Source organism: Cetorhinus maximus, chromosome 5 (genome assembly GCF_964194155.1).
Source record: "Cetorhinus maximus chromosome 5, sCetMax3.hap1.1, whole genome shotgun sequence".
In the NCBI taxonomy this organism is placed as follows: Eukaryota; Metazoa; Chordata; class Chondrichthyes; order Lamniformes; family Cetorhinidae; genus Cetorhinus; species Cetorhinus maximus.
The window spans coordinates 146,413,782-146,434,643 of NC_135883.1; the positions used below are offsets into that span (position 1 = coordinate 146,413,782).

Consider the following 20,862-nt stretch of genomic DNA (forward strand, 5'->3'; position numbering starts at 1 on the left):
TTTTGAAGGAAAGCAGAAGAGTCCTCCCTGATGACCTGGCCAATATTTATTCCTTGAGAAAATCATTAAAAGAAACAGGTTACCTACCTGGTCATTGTCACACAGCTGTTTGTGGGACCTTGCTGTGTGTAAATTGGCTCCCACATCACAACAGTGACCACCCTTCAAAAGTACTTCATTGGTTGTAAAGTACTTCGGGACACTGAGATTTTGAAAAATATTTTGAAATATAAATGTAAGCTTTTTGTGCCTTGCACTCTGATAGTTCACTATTTTGTAATCTTTCACTAATGATTTACATTTTCCAAAGAATAAGATAAAATACAGGAGGCAGGAAGAAAGCTAACAATGCAATGAATTTGGCAACACATTTTTAAAGGGTACATTTGATTAATAAATAATGGAAAGCAAAACAAATTGCTTTCTACATGTATAAAGTAAGGATACTTGATACAAGTCAACTAATCTCACAGTCAAAACTCAAAGGCACAAATCTGTAATTATATGTTGACAAAATATCAAATTGTTGCAAATCAATTAAACAAAATAAATGATAGATTCCAATATTTTTAAAACTAGCACAATAATGTTATTATAAATGCAAGGATAATGGTTGAAAACTACAGTGCCTAGGTGTAAAGATTCTCCTGGATGAACTATGTGGAAGAAAATCAGGCGGGGGGATTGCACGGCACTTATTCCCATTTTATTCCTGGTTTTCCATCCACTTAAATTGATGAGAAGAATATCAGATAGGCTTCTTTTCAGGCAGATGACCTTTCCTAACCTATTTTCCTCTACCCAAGCTACCCTTTATGTACAAACAATGTGAGAGGAAAACCCACTGCAATATATTGATCAGACCACCCTTCTAGTCTCCGAGACTAAGAGACTGACCAGTCATTGGGAATTCCTTCTGTAGCCTCAACTCAAGAGAAGCTCATTCACACAAAAGTCTTTAGAACGAACTGGAAGCAACTTTAAAAATTGTTTACAGGATTTCTTGACTTTACAAATGCTTCAGTAAGAGGTCTGTTCGATATGGTACTTTTAGAAATACTGAACAATGAATAAATAGTAAACGAAATGCATTTACTTGAGTGTAACCCTAGTTATAAACAAATGCTGTAATTACAGTAGCAATGAGAATGATGTAAAACAATATTATGGAAAGAGCAATCAGCAAATTTTGGGAACAGGACAGAAGTCTTTTGGTAAAATGTTGACGTTTGCTGCTTGTCTTGACGTTCATGAGGAGGACTTCCATCTTGATATTGAGAATGCCGCATGTATCGCGTAAAGCAAGGTGGCCACAAATGCAAACACCTGAAATAACAAGACACAAGAATGTTTGATAGAGAAATAATATCTTAATGAAAAAGCATTCCTCAGAACTGATCTGTGCCATTTTAGAAATGAACTTCGAACTACATTCCATTCTGCACCCAGAATATCCTTGTAATATTCGCCCACTCAAGTGCACTCAGGTGGTTCTGGTGTTTGCTCAGTAGCGCCCAAGCCTCACAGGTCAGGCTGGTGCCAGCTTTAATCCTGCTCTCAGTTAGCTGACGGCACTTAGGGTGGCAGCACATGTGCTTCCATTGTGCTGCAAAAGGGAAAGATCATCACTATCCAGTGATCCCCACTGTATGCCTGTGGCCATCAGAGGGACAACAGAATTCGCCTCACAGTTGTGATGCCCTCAGTTCCATCATTGCTACCACTTTCTTACCTGAAGCTGTTAACATGGCATAGAACAGACAAGGGAAGAAAAGAGTTGCACCTTCAATTATGGTGAAAATGTTTGTACGCACTTCCATGCTTGCCAAGGTGAGCATTATTCACAATGAGAGTGATCTTAACCAAAGAATATGGCTGGGTTGGGATTGGGTGGGAATTTAATTTTTTTTTAAATCTCAAACCCCAGCCTTCCTCCTCCAGTTTTAATGGAGATTTGATGGAATGGTGGGCAACCAATACGCTCCCTCACAGCTACTAAGCTTATCTTGTTCCTCGTCAGCCATCAGGTCCTCTCACATTATCAGAACCCCTGATCCAAAGACTCCAGGTATAGAATCCCTACCCTGGGGATCAGGGATCAGATCATGGCCAAGGATTCAAACCCCCATCCCACAAGGATTGGAACCATAGAACCATAGGAAAGTTATGGTGCAGAAAGAGGCCACTCAGCCCATCATGTCTGCGCTGGCCAAAAAGAGAGAAAAGAAACTAGCTGCTCATTTTAATCCCACTTTCCAGCACCTAGTCTGTAGCCTTGCAGGTTACAGTACTTCAAATGCAGATCCAGGTACCTTTTAAAATGAGTTGAACGTTTCAGCCTCAACCACCAACTTAGGCAGTGAATTCCAGATGCCCACCACCCTCTGGGTGAAAACCTTTTTCCTCATGTCTCCCCTAATCCTTCAACCAATCACCGTAAATTTTTGCCCCCTGGTAATTGACCCCTCAGCTTGGGAAAGCAAGTCTTTCCTCTCTACCCTAACTAGGCCCCTCATAATTTTGTACACCTCAATTAGGTCACCCCTCAGCTTCCTCTGTTCTAAGGGAAATAACCCTAGACTATCCAATCTCTCCTCATAGCTGCAATTTTCAAGCCCTGGAAACATTCTTGTAAATCTCCTCTGCACTCTCTCCAGAGCGATTATGTCCTTCCTGTAATGTGGTGACTAAAACTGTAGACAAAATTCCAGCTGTGGCCTAACCAGCATTTTACATAATTCCATAATTACGTCCCTGCTTTTGTATTCAATACCTCGCCCAATAAAGGAAAGCATTCCATATGCTTTCTTGACCACCTTGTCCACCTGTCCTGCCACCTTCAAGGACCTGTGGACATGCACTCCAAGGTCTCTCACTTCCTCAAACCCTCTCAATAATTTCCCATTTATTGAGTATTCCCTTGCTTTGTTTGCCCTCCCCAAATGTATTACCTCACACTTTTTCGGATTGAATTCCATTTGCCACTTCGCTGCCCACTCAACCAAACCATTGGTATCATGCTGGAGTCGACAGCTATCCTCTTCACTGTCAACTGCATGGCCAATTTTTGTGTCATCTGCAAATTTCCCAGCCATACCTCCCACATTTATGTCTAAATCATTAATATATACAACAAACAGCAAGCCTCGCAGCACTGAGCCCTGTGGAACACCACTGGAAACCGCTTTCCATTTGCAAAAACATCCATCGACCATTACCCTTTGTTCCCTGTCACTCAGCTAATTTTGGATCCAACCTTCCACCTTCCCCTGTATCCCATGAGATCTAACTTTCCCGACCAGTCTGCCGTGTGGGAATTTGTCAAATACCTTACTGAAATCCATGTAGACAACATCCACTGCACTACCCTCATCCATCCTCCTTGTTACTTCCTCAAAAAATTCTATTAAGTTAGTAAGACATGACCTTCCCCTAACAAAACCATGCTGACTATCCCTGATCAATCCGTGTCTTTCTAAATGACAGTTTATCCTGTCTCTCACAATTGTTTCTAATAATTTGCCCACCACCAAAATCAGACTGACTGACCATCTCCTCAAGGATCCAGACCCAGCACCTCATCTCCTCCACATTAACATTAACTCAGTTGTAAGCTGCTTAGCTGCTCCTGAGGCTGTGGCTTCCTCCATTGCATTCCCTGCCCATCCTGGAGCCAAGCCTGTCAATCAGGTTGACTTCAGAGTGGGTAACCTACTGGGAAAAGGTGACGCATGATGAGGTGCTACAACACCACAAATATGGGGACCACAACAAAGGTCCTCTTGCACACTCACAGGACCCTCCTAAGTAAATATCAGGGGCCGGTGTCAGCACACACACCCCAGTGTTGTAGTGGTAATGTCCCTACACAAGTAACTAAGAGGCCCAGGCTAATGCTCTGGGGCCACTGGTTTAAATCCCACCATGGCAGCTGGTAGAGTTCATGTTCAACATTTTTTTAAAAATCAGAATTGAAAGCCAGTCTCAATGGTGACCAGGAAACTATCATCAACTGTTGTAAAAATCCAGAACCAGGAAATCTGCAACCCTTACCTCACCTAGCCTACTTCTGACTCCAGACCCACAGCAATGTGGTTGACTTTTAGCTGCTTTCAAGGGCAATTAGTGATGGACAAAAATGCTGGCCTTGCCAGCGATGCCCACATCCCACAAATGAATAAAGAAAAAATTATGGAACAGAGTACAGTTCCTCTTCTCTACCCCAAGGCGAGCCTGAAACCCCAGTCCAGATAAGCAGCCCCATTTCACATCCTGGACATCTTAAAGTGAGCCTACATTGACAAACAACACCTTCAAAAGTTCTGAAAATAGTTCAGTCCACAGACGAAGGTGCCGTGCTGTGTAGTGCTGAGATGCACCAAGCAAAGCATTTGTTTATTCCATGAAGTTTATTTTAAATGGCTTGTTCCATGGTCTATGCTGAGTTTGCTGATTAAACTGCGACTGCAATTGAGATGTTAGAATTGGCCTTAGCGCTGGTGGTCCAGGGAGACGGGGAAAAACAAACTAGCAGTTTCCTGGTACCAATCAGTCATCTTGCATCTACAGTTGGCTATATGGAGGCTGACCACAGCTTCGCAATGCCGAGCACCTGTGGACTGTCCCTCAGGCAGAGTTGGTGCTTTTAGGAGAGGAAGGGCAAATATTAGCAAATAGAATATTCCCCAGGGTGAAACCACCAAAACTTTTGTTCATTCCCTTTACCATCATCATTAATTTTTCATTCCTAATTCTCTTTAACCTAGAAATTAATATCAACATACAAATACTTACGGTGTTCAAAGAAGATGCCCCTGTCTGTTCTGTAACATTTCTCTATCTGACCTCTTCCTCTAACAGGTCAGTGAAATATCGGGGAGTTGAGGGCTATGAGGAGCCGGCATGAAAGAGGAGATGAGGCCTGGGGCAGAGCAGCCATGATCTTATTGAGTGGCGGGGCAGGCTTGAGGGGCTGAGTGGCCTACTCCTGCTCCTATTTCTTATGTTCTTATGTATTATTGGAAGTGTTAATCTATTTACAATAAACTATTTAACAGCAATGAGAATATCTTGCATTTATATAGTGCCTCTGACGTAGTCAAAATGTCCCAAGGCATTTCACAGGAGGGTTATCAAACAAAATTTGCAACTGAGCCACATAGAGATATTAGGCCAGATGAAAGGTAGATTGTAAGGAACATATTCAAGCAGGAGAGGGAGGTAAAAAAGTTCAGGGAAGAAATTCCAGAATTTAGGGCAGCTGAAAGCCAATGGTGGAACAGTTAAAATAGTGGGTGCAGAAGAGGCCAGCATTGAAAGGGCACAGTTATCTTGGAGGGTTTTAGGATAGAAGGGGCCAGTCCATGGAGGGATGAGAATTTTAATATTGAGGTATTGCCAAATCAGGAGCCAATGTATTTCAGCAAGCACAGGAATGATGGGTGAATGGGATTTAGTGCTAGTTGGTTAATGGGCAGCAGAGCCTTGTATAAACTCAAGTTTATGGAGAGTGAAAGATGACAGCTCAGCCAGGAGTGTGTTGGAATGGTCAAGTCTCGAGGCAACAAAGGCACGAATGAGGGTTTCAGCAGCGGATAGGTTGAGGCAGGGGTTAGTCGGATAATGTTATGTAGGTGGAAGTAGGGGGTCTATCCCTACATTAAAAATGGTGGGGAAAGGAATGGAATCAAAACAGATTAAGGGTGCAGCTATTAATATCACCAACTGGCTTTGTCACTTAAATTTGATTCTGAAAAATATTTACCATAAGGCCATAAGACGTAGGAGCAGAAGTAGGCCATTCGGCCCATCAAGTCTACTCCACCATTCAATGAGATCATGGCTGATCTGATAATCCTCAACTCACTTTCCTGCCATTTCCCCAGGACCCCTATTTCCCTTACTGATTAAAAATCTGTCTATCTCAGCCTTGAATATACTTAACAAACCAGCCTCTACAGCCCTCTGCTGTAAAGAATTCCACAGATTGACTACCCTCTGAGAGAAGAAATTCCTCCTCATCTCTGTTTTAAATGGGCGACCCCTTACTCTGAGGTTACGCCCTCTGGTCCTAGACTCTCCCACCAGGGGAAACAACCTCTCAGCATCTACCCTGTCAAGCCCCCTAAGAATCTTATTTGTTTCAATAAGGTCACCTCTCATTCTTCTAAACTTCAATGAGTACAGGCCGAACCTACTCAACCTCTCCTCATAAGAAAATCCATCCATACCCGGGATCAATCTAGTGAACCTTCTCTGGAGGTCCTCCAATGCCAGTATATCTTTCCTTAGATAAAGGGACCAAAACTGTGCACAGTGTTCTAGTTGTGGTCTAACTAGTGCCTTTTATAGTTTTAGCAAGACTTCCCTGTTTTTATACTCCATTCCCTTTGAAATAAAGGCCAACATTCCATTTGCCTTCTCTATTATCTGTTGAACTTGTATGTTAGCTTTTTGGGATTCATGCGCAAGGACTCCCAAATCCTTCTGTGCTGCAGCCTTCTGCAGTCTTTCTCCATTTAAATAATATGCAGCTCCTCTGTTCTTCCTGCCAAAGTGCATAACCTCACATTTTCTCACATCATATTCCATCTGCCAAGTTTTTGCCCACTCAGTTAACCTGTCTGTATCCCTCTGTAGACTCCTTGTGTCATCCTCACCACTTGCCCTCCCAACTATTTTTCTGGCAAGTTATCGATTAATGTTCTGCTGTTTGAAATCACTGATTCTTTACTCAAAACAATTGGATTTAGTTTGTCCATTTGTTGATCCAAAATATAGCACAAATTCTGCAAAAGTGAAAGAGAGAATATCATGAAATGCATGATGACTTACGGAAGCAGCAACGTTGAGATTGTAAAATGTACCAAAATAAAATTGAGATCGCCAGGAGCTTGTGTCTCTAGCCTCCATGACAGCAACACTTAAATAAAATGCAGCTGTAAGAATGTGGTAAGTGGCATCCTGGGAGAGAAGAGCAATAACAGAATGAGAAACTAATTCACATAATCATTTTACAATCAGCTGGCGAATACACTGAGAGAAGCTATTGAGGTCCCAGTAGGGACACTGCTAGAGTTGTTCTAGAGCCAGGCTTTCCACTCTTGGTCCTTCCTGTTGCTAGAAAGTGCAAGTGTGAGGACAGAACATTCAACGAATCCTCTGACTCTCATTGACTAGCCCCACACTTGCATAATGACAGAAGTTCCTAGATTGTGCCCAGGAGAATTTTCTACAGCAGTATGTGTCCAGTCCAACGAGAAAAGACACACTGTTGGACCTGGTCCTTGGAAATGAGGTGGGCCAAGTAGATCAAGTGTAAGTGCGGGAACAATTAGGAGACAGTGATCATTGTATTGCACATTTTAGGATGATGATAGAAAAGGACAATAGGCAATCCAGAGTGAGAATAATTAACTGGACAAGAGCCAACTTTGATCGGGCAAGAACGAAGCTGGGCCAGATAGACTGGATTGAAAGATTGGTGGGGGAAACTGTAGCTGAACAATGGGCTACCTGGTTCAGGCACAGTCCAGGTATATTCCATAGAAAGGGAAAGGTAGAACAAACAAATCCAAAGCTCCTTGAATGAAAAAGGAGATAGAAATTAAGAAAAAGAAGAAAAAGTGTGCTTATCTCAGATGTCAGGTAGAAAATACAATTGAGAACCAAGAGGAATACAGAAGGTTCAGAGGGGAAGTGAAAATACATATTAGAGAAGCAAAGAGGGGTTATGAAAAAAGACTGGCAGCCAACATAAAAGGGAATCCCAAAGTCTTCTATAAACATATAAATAGTAAAAGGGTGATAAAAGGAGTAGAGCCAATTAGGGACCTAAAGGGGAATTTACACATGGATGAAGGGGCCATGGCCGATGTATTAAATGAATACTTTGCATTTGTCTTTATCTAGGAGGTAAACGCTACCCAGGCCATGGTGACAGATGAGGAAACTCTGTCACTAGAAGGGTTCAAAATTGGTAAGGAGGAAGTGTTGAACAGACTGTCGGTACTTAAAGTTGACATTATTTCCTTTTCCTTGCACTTTTTCTTTAAGTAATTTGCTTATATGCATAACTATACAAAGCCTTGCCAGTATGGGGGATGGTGGCATTATGGTATTGTCTCTGGACTAGTAATCCAGAAACCTGAATGCTCTGGGGACATGGGTCCAAATCCAACTATGGCAGCTGGTGAAATTTAAATTCAATTAATAAATCTGGAATCACAAAGCTAGTCTCAGTAATGGTGACCATAACAATATCAAAAACCCATCTGGTTCACTAATGCCCTTTAGGGAAGAAAATCTGCCATCCTCACCTGGTATGGCTGACATGTGACTCCAGGTTGATACCCTCTGAAATGGGTCTTGCAAGCCATTCAGTTCAAGGGCAATTAAGATGGGCAACAAATGTTGGCCTTGCCAGTGATGCTCACATCCCACGAAAGGTAAAATGTTTTTAAAGTTATAAACGCCCTGGGAATATAATTTTACAGCATATTGGTGATGATCAAGCCCGTGGCGTCTCTCTGGAAATGGATAGCCACATTTCCCTGCACTTTCCCGAAATCTTTGGCTAATATTTATCGCGATGATGTTGGGTGTGCGTCCCGACGTCACCGCGTGCCATTGCGATATTTCATTGGGCGGGCACACTATGAGCTCTGATGCATGCTCGCCATTAATTAACGGGCCACTTAAGGCCCTTGAGATTTTTCAGAGTCCGTGCGATCTTCAGAGCGTCACATGGGTGCAACGGGCCGGCGGGTAGGCCACATTTTTAAAAACCTCATCCACGGGCAGGATAAGAGGGGTGAGTGCACTTGCGAATGCTATTTGTTATTCATTTACTTTTTAAACTCACTGCTGCTTGTTTCTGTGAACAGGAGAACGTCAAAACTCTTCACAGCTGCTTGTACAGGAATAATAGGCTTCAGGTCAGGACTCTGGAGTAAACATCATTCTTGGGGCCTTGCAAGTTTCAGGCAGCCTTCCCTTACCCTGAGAATGGGAGTTGTGCTCTCCACTGGAGGCACCTCCTCTGAGGAGGGAGAGAGGGCCAGAAGGGGGAGGAGGCCAGAAGGGGGAGGAGGCCAGGAATCCATATTCAACCTCCAGGGGAGCCACCTTTGGGAGGACAGGCGCATGCACAAGGGGTGCAGGGCCAACAGGAAGTGCAAGGCGGAAGGGGCCGCTGAAGATGCCACTATCCTGCTGCCAGGGTTTACAGGTGGCAAGGCAGCTACCTCAATATGTCTGAGGTGCAATGCCAAAGGAGGCTCTGGCTCTGAAGGGAGACAATGACCTCCATCTGTCAGAGGATTGGCCCTGAGATCAGCTCTGACTGTGTGGGTGGACACCCCATGCCAGTGGCTCTGAAGGTCACAGTGGCCCTCAACTTCTATGCCCCCGGCTCTTTCCAGGGGTCGGTGGGTGATCTTTGTGGAGTCTCCCAATCAGCTGTCCACAGTTGTGTCAAGCTGCTGACAGACACTGGCCCGCCCGCATAAAATGGCAGCCGGGAGCCGATCGCGGGCGATGATCAGCTCCGTGCCCAATCCTGCACAGCCCGCCCAACATGCTGAAAATTCTCCCCTATCTTACAATGCGAGTACAATTGTTTCGTATTTTCACACACTCTTGAGGTGGCACTCACTGGATAACAAGTAATGATATCAGATCCAAGAAAATGACATGAAAAAGTCTTGCAAGTTAAATACCGCTTTACTCATGTGCCATGGTAAGATCAATTTAGATCTATTATTTGAATATATATACACTTAATAATTTCTAATGTGTTCACTTGAGCCATTTAGTCCACTAGCTGTCATCATCGATTCGCAGGATTTCCATACACCACTATATTGGGTTGCTGATACTCATGGAGCTGAGCCTCAGCATGGAAAATCTGGGCAACATTCTGATTTTCTTAATGATAGGTTGGGCAGCAGTTTCAACCTATGCTGCCTATTTGCAAAGTGATGGAAGTGGTCACCGACAGTACCATCAAGCTGCACTTACTCAGAAACAACCTGCTCACTGATGCCCAGTTTGGGTTCCACCAGGGCAACTCAGCTCCTTTCCTCATTGCAGCCTTAGTTCAAACATGGACAAAAGAGCTGAACTCCCGAGGTGAGGTGAGAGTGACTGCCCTTGACATCAAAGCTGCATTTGACAGAATGTGGCATCAAGGAGCCCTAGCAAAACTGGAGGCAATGGGAATAAGGGGGAAAAACTCTCCACCGGTTGGAGTCATACCTAGCACAGAGGAAGATGGTTGTGGTTGTTGGAGGTCAGTCATCTCAGCTCCAAGACATCACTGCAGGAGTTCCTTGGCCCGAACATTTTCAGCTGCTTCATCATTGACCTTCCTTCTATCATAAAGTAAGAAGTGGGGATGTTCGCTGATGATTGCACAATGTTCACAACTCTTCAGATACTGAAGCAGTCTGTGCTCAAATGCAACAAGACCTGGACAATATCCAGGCTTGGGCTGATAAGCTGCAAGTAACATTCGCGCCACACAAGTGCCAGGCAATGAACACCTCCAACAAAAGGGAATCTAACCATCGCCCCTTGATGTTCAATAGCATTACCATCACTGAATCCCCCCACTATCAACATCCTGGACATTACCATTGAACTGAACTGGACTAGCCATATAAATACTGTGACTACAAGAGCAGGTCAGAGCTAGGAATCCTGCTGCAAGTAACTCACTTCCTGACTCCCAAAGCCTGTCCACCGTCTACAAGGCACAAGTCAGGAGTGTGATGGAACACTCCCCAATTGCCTGGATGAGTACAGCTCCCACAACACTCAATATGCTTGACACGATCCAGGACAAAGCAACCTGTTTGATTGGCACCACATCTACAACATTCACTCCCTCCACCACTGATGCACAGTGTGTACCATCTACAAAATGCACTGTAGCAACTCACCAGGCTCCATAGGCAGCACCTTCCAAACCCACAACCACTACCATCTATAAGGACAAGAGCAGCAGACACATGGGAACACCACCACCTGGAATTTCCCCTCTAAACCACACACCATCCGGACTTGGAAATATATCGCCGTTCCTTCACCATCGCTGGGTCAAATTCCTGGAACTCCCTCCCTAACAGCACTGTGGGTGCACCTATACCACATGGACAGCAGCGGTTCAAGAAGGCAGCTCATCACCACTTTCTCTAGGGCAATTAGGGATGGGCAATAAATGCTGGCCCAGCCAGCAAAGCCCACATCCTGTGAACAAATTAGAAAAATAGAGCAGGTCAGTAACTCACTTTTAACTGCTCATTCCAGGCACGTACTGGAATCAAGTGGGGCATCACCGAGACCCAGATTATTGGATTTGACTCTAAGCTCCACAATGTAATCATGGCCTTCCCTGCCCCAGATTCTTCTGCTTGCCCCCTGCAAGGCACTGCTAAAACATCTAAACAGTTGACCTCCTTGCCAGCAAGCCTTGCTTTGCTGCCAGCCAGTGGCCAACTGACCTACTGCTCCCACCCACTGGCAGCATGAAGATCATACCGAGGATTAAAAATCCCAGGCTGGGCTGGGAGGCTGACCGCCCCCCGCCCGACCTCCACCTCTCCACCCCTTCCTCCACCCCACCGCCAACCTGCCCAGCTGAAATATGCTGGGAGTTAAAATGCAACCCCTTCACCTTGTGGGGTAGATCTTAACTTTGTGCAATAGTGTAAAGCTGGCCATAATGCGTACACATTCGGGAAATAACAAGTGAACTGCATGTTCTGCTTTGTGATCCAGAGCCTTTGAAAGGGCATAAACATACCAGTGCAGTCCATGAGGGTGAATAATTCTGAACTCCTGCGAAGTACAGTGTGAACAGCAGCGCAGTTACGATAAAGCAGGAGATCAAAACAAACATCAGCCAACCTTGAAGGTCAGGATTTGGAATTTCAGAAGAAGCCACAAGGATCCAAACTAAACCACCAAAACCCTAAAAAAAAACAAATGCAGTACAAAGAAAGTTAAATTTCAAACCTCTACCCAGTCTAGTCCACATGTGACTCCACATATGATCCACTAATAATACACATGGACAAGTGACTATAGACATTTTTACTTTTATGATGTGTAAGGCATGAATATGAATAGAGCAACAATTCACTATTAACAAGTGCAGATTCCAAGATGCCAATAAAGGCTGCAGAATTCTTTTAAAAAAGATATAGTTCCATTCAAAAATTGTGTTTTATTGCATACGTACATGCATATGTTCATACAAATTAGAAGCACAAGTAGGCCATTCGACCCCTCGACTCTGCTCCACTATTTGCTAAGATCATGGTTAATCTGATTGTGGCCTCAATTCTACTTTCTTGTCTATCCCCTTTGACTCACTTGTTGATCAAGAACCTATCTAATTTAGCCTTAAAAGTAATCAATGACCCAGCCTCCACTGCCCCCCCGCCGGGGAAGAGAATTCCACAGACTAACGACCCTCTGAGGGAAAAAAAATTCCTCACCTCCATTATAAACGAGAAAACCCTTATTTTTAAACTGTGTCCCCTATTTCTAGTCTCTCTCTCATAAGGGAAGACATCCCTAGTATCCATTCTGTCAAGTCCCCTCAGGATCTTTTCAGTTAGATCTTCTAAATACCAATGGATACAGGCCCAACCTGTCCAACCTTTCTTCACTATTCTTCACTCCTTCATCCCAGCAATCAGTCAAGTGAACCTTCTATGAGCTGCTTCAAATGCAACTATCTCCTTTCTTAAGTAAGAAGGCCAAATCTGTACACAGTACTTCATATGTTGTCTTACCAATGCGCTGTACAACTGTAACAAAAGATCTCTACTTTTATATTCCATTCCCTTTGCAATAACTGACAACATTCCATTTGCCTTCCTAATCACTTCCTGCATACTAACTTTTTGTGATTCGTGTACCAGGTTCCTCTAGACCACAGAGTTCAGCAATCTATCTCCATTTAAATAATATACTGCTTTTTTATTCTTCCTGCCAAAATGGGCAACCTCACATTTTCCCACATCACACTCCATCATCCAAATTTTTGCGCGCACACTTTATCTATCTAAATCCCATAGTAGACTCTTTATGTCCTCCTCACAACTTACTTTCCTACCTATCTTTGTGTCTTCAGCAAATTTAGCAACCATGCATTCAGTCCCTTCATCCAAGTCATTAATATAGATTGTAAATAGTTGAGGCCCCAGCACTGATCCCTGTGACACTTACAGCTTGCCAACCTGAAAATGATTGTATACAGTGACAAGCACCATTGTTCCTGTTCCAATCAGGTATAATTTCACACATGCACAAAGGGAAAAACACAGCCTATAGGTTCATATCCTTATTCAATAGTACTGGTTGAAATCTTAGGCATACAATTAGATTTGGTGACCTCCAAGCTGTTGCACCTGAACTAAACAAGGTTCATACGAGAGAACCAATCAAGTTACAATACAAAGAGGCTAACCTGTGTAATCCACCACAGCAATAACACAGCTACATCAACCCTGATACTTATGGATATGGATATATGAAAGTGGGCCTGGTGGTCGAAGCTGATGTTTGACTTTGGGCAATAGTTTGAAATGAGCAATATCCATTCAGTCACCCATTATGTATTAGTCCCAGGTTACATTTCAATTCAATAAAGAGATACCTAGCTCATGGAGCTGGCCTGTTATTGCCTGTTTTAAACTATCGCCCAAAGTCAAATTTGCCCCAACTCTTTATATTATGGCAGAGACCAACAGCTAGTGCTGAATGTACAGTATAAAAATTTGAAATTGATACAACGGATGATTCTTCCCGCAGAAACAAGGAAACCTGCTAATAGAAAAGAGTTTCATGCTTAAACATACTTGGATTTTCAGAAAGCTTTTGATAAAGTCCCCCACAGGAGGTTGTTTAGCAAAATAAAAGCACATGGGATAGGAGGCAATATACTGGCAAAGATTAAGGATTGGTTAACAGGCAGAAAACAGAGAGTAGTTTGAGAGGCCATTCCCGTGTTGGCAGGCTGTGACTAGTGGGGTACCGCAAGGATCAATACTTGGGCCCCAGCTGTTCACAGTATATATCAATGATCTGGATAAGGGGACCAAATGTAACACTTCCAAGTTTGCGGATGACACAAAGCTGGGTGGGAATGTGCGTTGTGAGGAAGATGCAAAGTGGCTTCACGGAGATTTGGACAGACTGAGTGAGCTGAATAATGCCGTTGCTCACCGACAGCAGGTTCCACACCCGGGAGTCGGTGGCATTCCAATTTCTGGGCCAGCCATCAGTGCAGGCCTGGTAGTAGGCTAATTGCCGCAAATTAGTGGCTACAGGCCGTCATTGCGCCCAACGGGTGATGGAGGGTGGGATGCCCAGTCTCGGAAGCTGCAGGCACCTGGAACAAGGTAAGGGCCTGTGTTTTAAAGGCCCCCCCCCCCACCGGCACTTGACAGTGTCAGGTGACCCATCAGATGATGATCAATCCAGTGCACCCACTATACATAGTGAAGATTTGTGGATCTTCCAGTCTGGTCAGGCAAGTCAATTTAAATTTTAGCTAAAATAAAAGGAAAATACTGCAAATGCTGGACATCTGAAATGTGAAAAACAGAAAAAACTCAGCAGGTCTGGTGGGATCGGTGGCGAGACAAACAAAGTTCATGTTTCGAGTCCGTATGACTCTTCTTCTGAGCTGAAAAGAGGTAGAAATGTGCTGGATTTTATTATGTTGAAAAGAGGGAATGAAACAGTTGGAGTAAAATAGAAGGTCAGGGATAGGTGAAAGTTCAGGAGAGATTTGACAAAGATGTCATGGACACAAGACAAAGGGAGTGGTAATGATAGTCTTAAAGACTAAGGAAGATGCAATGGTGACATAAAGGTCAGACAGCAGAATGTGTTAGTAGCAGAGCAAGGGTCTTGGCTCCCTGAAAGCAAAACATAAGAAGACTGGCCCTGTGGGGGGGGTTGGGTTTGGGGGTAGGGTGGTGGGGAGTTGTTTTTGGAAAAGAATATCAAAATGGAGGGCAGAGTTCGTGGCCTGAAGTTGCTGCACTCAATGTAAAGTGCAGAAGGCTGTGAAGTGCCTGATCGAAAGATGAGGTGCTGTTCCCCCAGTTCCCCAAAGCAAACTAGAGGAACTACACCTCATCTTCCGATTAGTGACTTTACAGCCTTCTGCGCTTAATAATGACTTCAACAAATTCAGACCATGAACTCTGCCCTCCATGTTGATATCCTTTTCAGGAAACACCCTCCACAGGGCCAGCCTGTAACTTGTTCTTATCCTTTGCTCTCAAAGAGACCTGACCTTTATACTGCTATTAACATATTATGCTTTCTGATCCTTATGCAACTTTTAACACCTGCCTTAGTCTTTAACGTTATCATTACCACTCCCTTTGTCTTGTGTCCATGACATCTTTGTCAAATCTCTCCTGAGTTCCCACCTATCCCTGACCTTCTACCTTGCTCCACCTGCTCCACTGCCGCTCTTCAACAGTACAAAACCCATTATATTTCTACCTCCCTTCAGATCTGAAGAAGAGACACACGGACTCGGAACGTTAACTGTGGTTTTCTCTCCACAGATGCTGCCAGGCCTGCTGAGTATTTCCCAACATTTTCTTTCTTTTGTTTTAAATTTTAGCTAACCTTTGCCAACCATGTCAAACTTCATAGGTGGCAGACGTTTTAAAATTCTGCAAGTCTCCTACCTTTTGGCATTGAGGAGTTGTACATTTATCAAACATAGATGTCTGCACCATCGGAGCGAGGGGAGAAGCGTTCTAGAAGGGACAAAGCTGCCGCCAGATTCAGTGAGGTCAGCCTTGGTGCCCTCCGGCGGGCAGTACCTGGTAGACATCACCAGCTCATGCCAGGCTGTGGGAAGAGGAGGAAGCCCAGGCAGAACCATGCTGCATGGGAGGAGGTGGCCGACCAGGTCAACAGTGTTGAGGTGGGGAGGAGGACTTGGTCCCAGTGCCACAAAAAGCTCAATGACCTCATGAGGTCAGTTGCAGTTAGGTAGGTCTCTGCCTGTATACCATTGGGGTGGCATAAGCTCATCGGCACCTCAGCTGGGGGTTTCTGGGTTCCTCGGGGTCTGACGCTGATCTGTCCCTGTCCTGAGGAACCACAGCATCCTGAGCCTCCCTGTGTTCCCTTCATCTGCTCACCCTTCTCCTCCTCATCCCCCTAACCCGTCTCTCCCCCTCACTGGATGCTGTGTCTCCAAGTGAGACAACAATCCTCATCTGTCTCAGATACCGTTCACCCCTCACCCCTGGGTAATAGACAGGGCAATAATCCATCAAATGAGCCCTCTGAATCAGAGGAGAGTTCTCCTCATGAAAAATATCCAAAAGGCCCCTCTGTCCACTCAATTGAGCAGTCCGTGCAGTCAATAGGGTTGGAACTGCAAAGCTGACAATGGTCTCAGCTGCAGTTTTACAACCAGCCCAAACAAACTTGCCCTTAAACAAATGGATTCCCCACCTGTGGTAAATCTCACCCTGAAGGTGTATTATTGCCTTCTGATCGTATTATTGCACTGAGATGGGTAGTTAATTAGTTGAATTGCATTTTAAATTGATGCTTAAGTAACACGGGCAGGTTGCCAACTTTTTTATCTGCCCATGTGCAGTATTATTGGAAGCTGGCGTAATGACATCTTAAACAGCGCCCAGCGTCATCATGCCCCATAATACACCCCACAAAGCGGGAAACACTCTTGATCCTGGGGCGTAAAATTCAGCCCAGTGAGTGGGCAAGAACATGACAGACGAAATATAATGTGGAAAAATATGAGTTTATCCACTTTAGCCGGAGGAACAGGTGTGCAGAGTATTTCTTAAATAGTAAGAGATTAGAAAGTGTAGATGTACAAAGGGACCTGGTTGCCTTCATCAATAAGTCACTGAAAGCTAACATGCGGGTGCAGGGCAGTTAGGAAGGCTAATGGAATGTTGGCCTTTATCACAAGAGGATTTGAGTACAAGAGTAGTGAAGCCTTGCTTCAATTGTATAGAACCTCGGTTAGACTGCACCTGGAACGCTGTGTGCGGTTTTGGTCCCCTTACCTCAGAAAGGGTATTATTGCCATTCAGGGAGTGCAACGAAGGTTCACCAGACTTGTTCCCAGGGTGACGGGACTGTCTTATGTAGAGAGATTGGGGAAACTGGGCCTGTTTCCTCTAGAGTTTCGAAGAATGAGACGTGATCTCATTGAAATCTACAAAATACTTAAAGGAATAGACAGAGTAGATGCGGGTAAGATGTTCCCCCAGGTTGGAGAGCCTAGAACCAGGGGACACAATTTCAAAATAAGGGGGAAGCCACTTAGGACCGAGATGATGAGAAATTTCTTCACTCAAAGGGTTGTGAATCTTTGGAATTCTCTACCCCAGAGGGCCATGAGGGCCATGAAAGCTCAGTCACTGAGTATGTTTAAAGTAGAGATTGACAGATTTCTAAATACCAATGACATAAGGGGATATGGGAAAAAGGCATTGAAGTGGATGATCAGCTGTGGTCACATTGAATGGCATACCGTGCTCCTCTGTTCCCAACATGGCATGTTGAAGACATAGTTTTTATTTTGTTTGTTCATGCTAGGCCAGCGTTTATTGCCCAGCCCTAACTGCCCTTGTTCACAGGGCATTTTAAGTTTTAAGACAAATTATTTTTATTAAAGACAAATTCAGTTTAACCACATTGCTGTGGGACTGGAGTCACATGTAGGCCAGACAATTTCCTTCCCTCAAGGATATTAGTGAACCAGATGGGCTTTTACAGCAACCAACCATGGTTCCATGGTCACCATTAGATTTTCAATTCAAGGTTGTTTTTTTGGGTTGAAATTCCACCACCTAGCCTTGATGGAATTTGAACCAGGTCCTCAGAGCGTTACCCTGGGTCTCTAGATTACTAGCCCAGCGACAATACACTACACCATCACCTCCCCTGAGTAACACCTTCCCTCGTGTTCTTCTCTTTTTAATTTTCTGGTGCTGTATTTCATTTGCTGTACAGGTGAACAGGTGACCTGTTCTCAATCCGATTGACTTGCAACGAGGGCTTTCCGATAGCCGATTCCTATCGTGACATGAATTTTCTTTCAGCAATGGGGGCCAGATGGTTAAATGTCCTTCAGGCTGGCTCATGCACTTTTTATATTCTATTGTGTGCTTTTAACAAGTAAGGCAAACTTAAAATACTTGATTATTTTTGCAGAATAATAATATAGTCATTACTTATCTAAATCAATCAGTGTTTTTACAAATGGCCAGTTTGCAAACCTGTTGCTGTGACTGCTAACACCAGAAAAAACAGCTTTTCTTTCTGTCGTACCTCTAGCTGGGAACACACAGCTTAGTTGACAGGGTGAGAGTCCCCTTGTTCAATAAATTATGTTCAGTTTTATTTATTTGGATTAAGTTGCCTCTTTAGCTTTTCAATTTTAAGCAGCCCTTTCTTCAGAATTTTGCTTTCCTTCTCCATGTGTCCCTCCCTCTTTCTGAGATGGAAGCAAAAATCAGGAGCAATATAGAAAGGGCTGAAAACTCACTATCACCCACCTTACATGATCACACAAAGTGAAAATCTCTCCCTTTGCGATCTTTTCCCCTTTGTAATTCTGTATATTCCTCTTCCTTCACTCCTCGCTCAGTGTCTCTCTTTCTCTGCCCCTCCATTCTCTCTTGTATTTTTCACCCTCTGTTTACATGTGTGCCAAGTTTTCACTCTTTTCCACCCTCCCCCTCGGCCCCTCTTGTTTCTCCCTGTCTCCCTTCTCAATCTCTTTTCTCTCCTTCCTTGGCTCTGTTCTTTCCTCTTTCTCTCTCTGTCCCTTTCTTTTTGAGCAGGGTGCTTCTCTTCCATGCACGTTTTTGGTATCTGTCTCTTTTATTTTTTTTACTTTTTATTCTTCTGTATCGTTCTTATGTCTCTCTGTCTCTCTTCTTTTCTCTTCATTCCTCTGTACTTTTTCTCTCTCTTTAATTGAATTCTCTTCTTCAACTACCCCAGTTACACAATACACATATACCTATCGGAATATCAAGGATTAGAACCATACAACCATAGAACATGGAAAAGTTACAGCACAGAAGGAGGCCATTCGGCCCATCTTGTCCATGCCAGCCCAAGGACACCCAGGTGCCCTTTCTAATCCCACCTTCCTGCACCCGGCCCATAGCCCTGCAGCTTACAACACTTAAGGTGCAGATCCAGGCACTTTTTAAAAGAGTTTAAAGTTTCTTGCCTCTACCACCAACTTGGGCAGCGAATTCCAGACACCCACTACCCTCTGCGTAAAAAAGTTCTTCCTCATGTCCCACCTACACCTTCTGCCACTTATCTTGAATCTATGTCCCCTGGTTCTAGAATTCTTCATCAAGGAAAACAATTTTATCCTGTCCACTCTATCTATTCCCCTCATCATTTTGTACACCTCAATCAAGTCACCTCTCAGCCTTCTTTGTTCTAAGGAAAATAACCCCACCCTATCCAATCTCTCCTCGTAGCTACACTTTTCTAACCCTGGCAACATTCTTGTAAACCTCCTCTGCACTCACTCCAGAGCTATTACGTCCTTCCTGTAAGGTGGTGACCAGAACTGCACACAATACTCCAGTTGTGGCCTCACCAGTGTTTTATACAATCCCAACATTATATCCTTACTTTTATATTCTATACCTCTGCCAATGAAGGAGAGCATTCCATATGCCTTCTTTACAACCTTGTGTACCTGAACTGATTGATTCTGGCAAAGTCACACTGAAATTCAAAGTATAAATATACAATAATACATTTTTGGCACCAACTTAATAAAACAGTGTGATGTTACTTACAAATTCACCTATCATGAGGAACTCTGGAAATGATGTAAGCAGTTTCATCCCAGATGGTATGGGACTAGTTGAAGTCGCTGAATCTGACATGGTGTTATTTGCAGCACGCAAGAAGTTGCGAGAAAGATTGCCTGGCTAGTGTAAGCACGGTTAAGTGGCACTCAGAATCTATATTCCAATGTGTATCTACAATGGTTTAAAGGCACCATGTGAAGGTGTATCAGTTAGACTTAATCTTTGCACTGTCATTTTATCTGAATTGCACCAATACCATCTCCCATGTGAGACTGCAAGTGAGAAGGAGAGAGAGTGATTGTGCTAACTATTCCTGAGGTGAGGATTTCCTCACCTGTTTTTCCTTTTACCTTCATGTGTGGCTTTGTTAGCCCTAAACTTGACTGTTAAACAATGTTCTCCTGGCCTGCATCCCATAAACTTGAGCTCATCCAAAACTCTGCTGCCCATATCCTGGCTCACATTATGTCCCTATTACCCCTGAGCTCACTGACCTATATTGGCACTCAGTCCAGCAACGCCTTAATTTAAAATCCTGACCCCCTCTCCCATGGCCTCACCCCTCCCTGTCGCACCAAGCCTCCTTAGACAGCACCTTTCAAACCCATGACCACTACCATCTGGAAGGGTAAGGGCAGCAGATAGATGGGAACACCACCACCTGGAAGTTCCCCTCCAAGCCACTCACCATCCTTACTTGGAACTATATTGTTGTTCCTTCACCATTGCTGGGTCAAAATCCTGGAACTCCCTTCCTAACAGCACTGTGAGTCTACCTACATCACATGGACAGCAGAGGCTCAAGAAGGCAGCTCACCATCACCTTCTCAAGGGCAATTAGGGACGGGAAAAAATGCTGGCCTAGCCAGTGATTCCCACATCCCATAAATGAATAAAAACCAAACCTCCTTCAGTCCTAAAACCCTCTGAGATTCCCACGTTCCTCTAACTCTGCGTATCATTAAATTTAATTGCTTCACCATTG

General features: G+C 44.0%; 1 protein-coding gene across 1 annotated transcript; it reads right to left on the reverse strand.

Moving 5' to 3' along the window:
* Positions 1 to 1,214: 1,214 nt before the first annotated feature.
* On the reverse strand, positions 1,215 to 19,952 carry LOC144680372 (myelin and lymphocyte protein-like). Its single transcript, XM_078541339.1, has 4 exons — positions 19,863 to 19,952; positions 11,807 to 11,974; positions 6,835 to 6,963; positions 1,215 to 1,326 (listed from the first exon to the last, which is right to left on the reverse strand). Exons 1-4 carry the CDS (start codon positions 19,950 to 19,952, stop codon positions 1,249 to 1,251), a joined length of 465 nt encoding a protein of 154 aa, XP_078397465.1. The 3' UTR covers positions 1,215 to 1,248.
* Between the last annotated feature and the right edge of the window lie 910 nt (positions 19,953 to 20,862).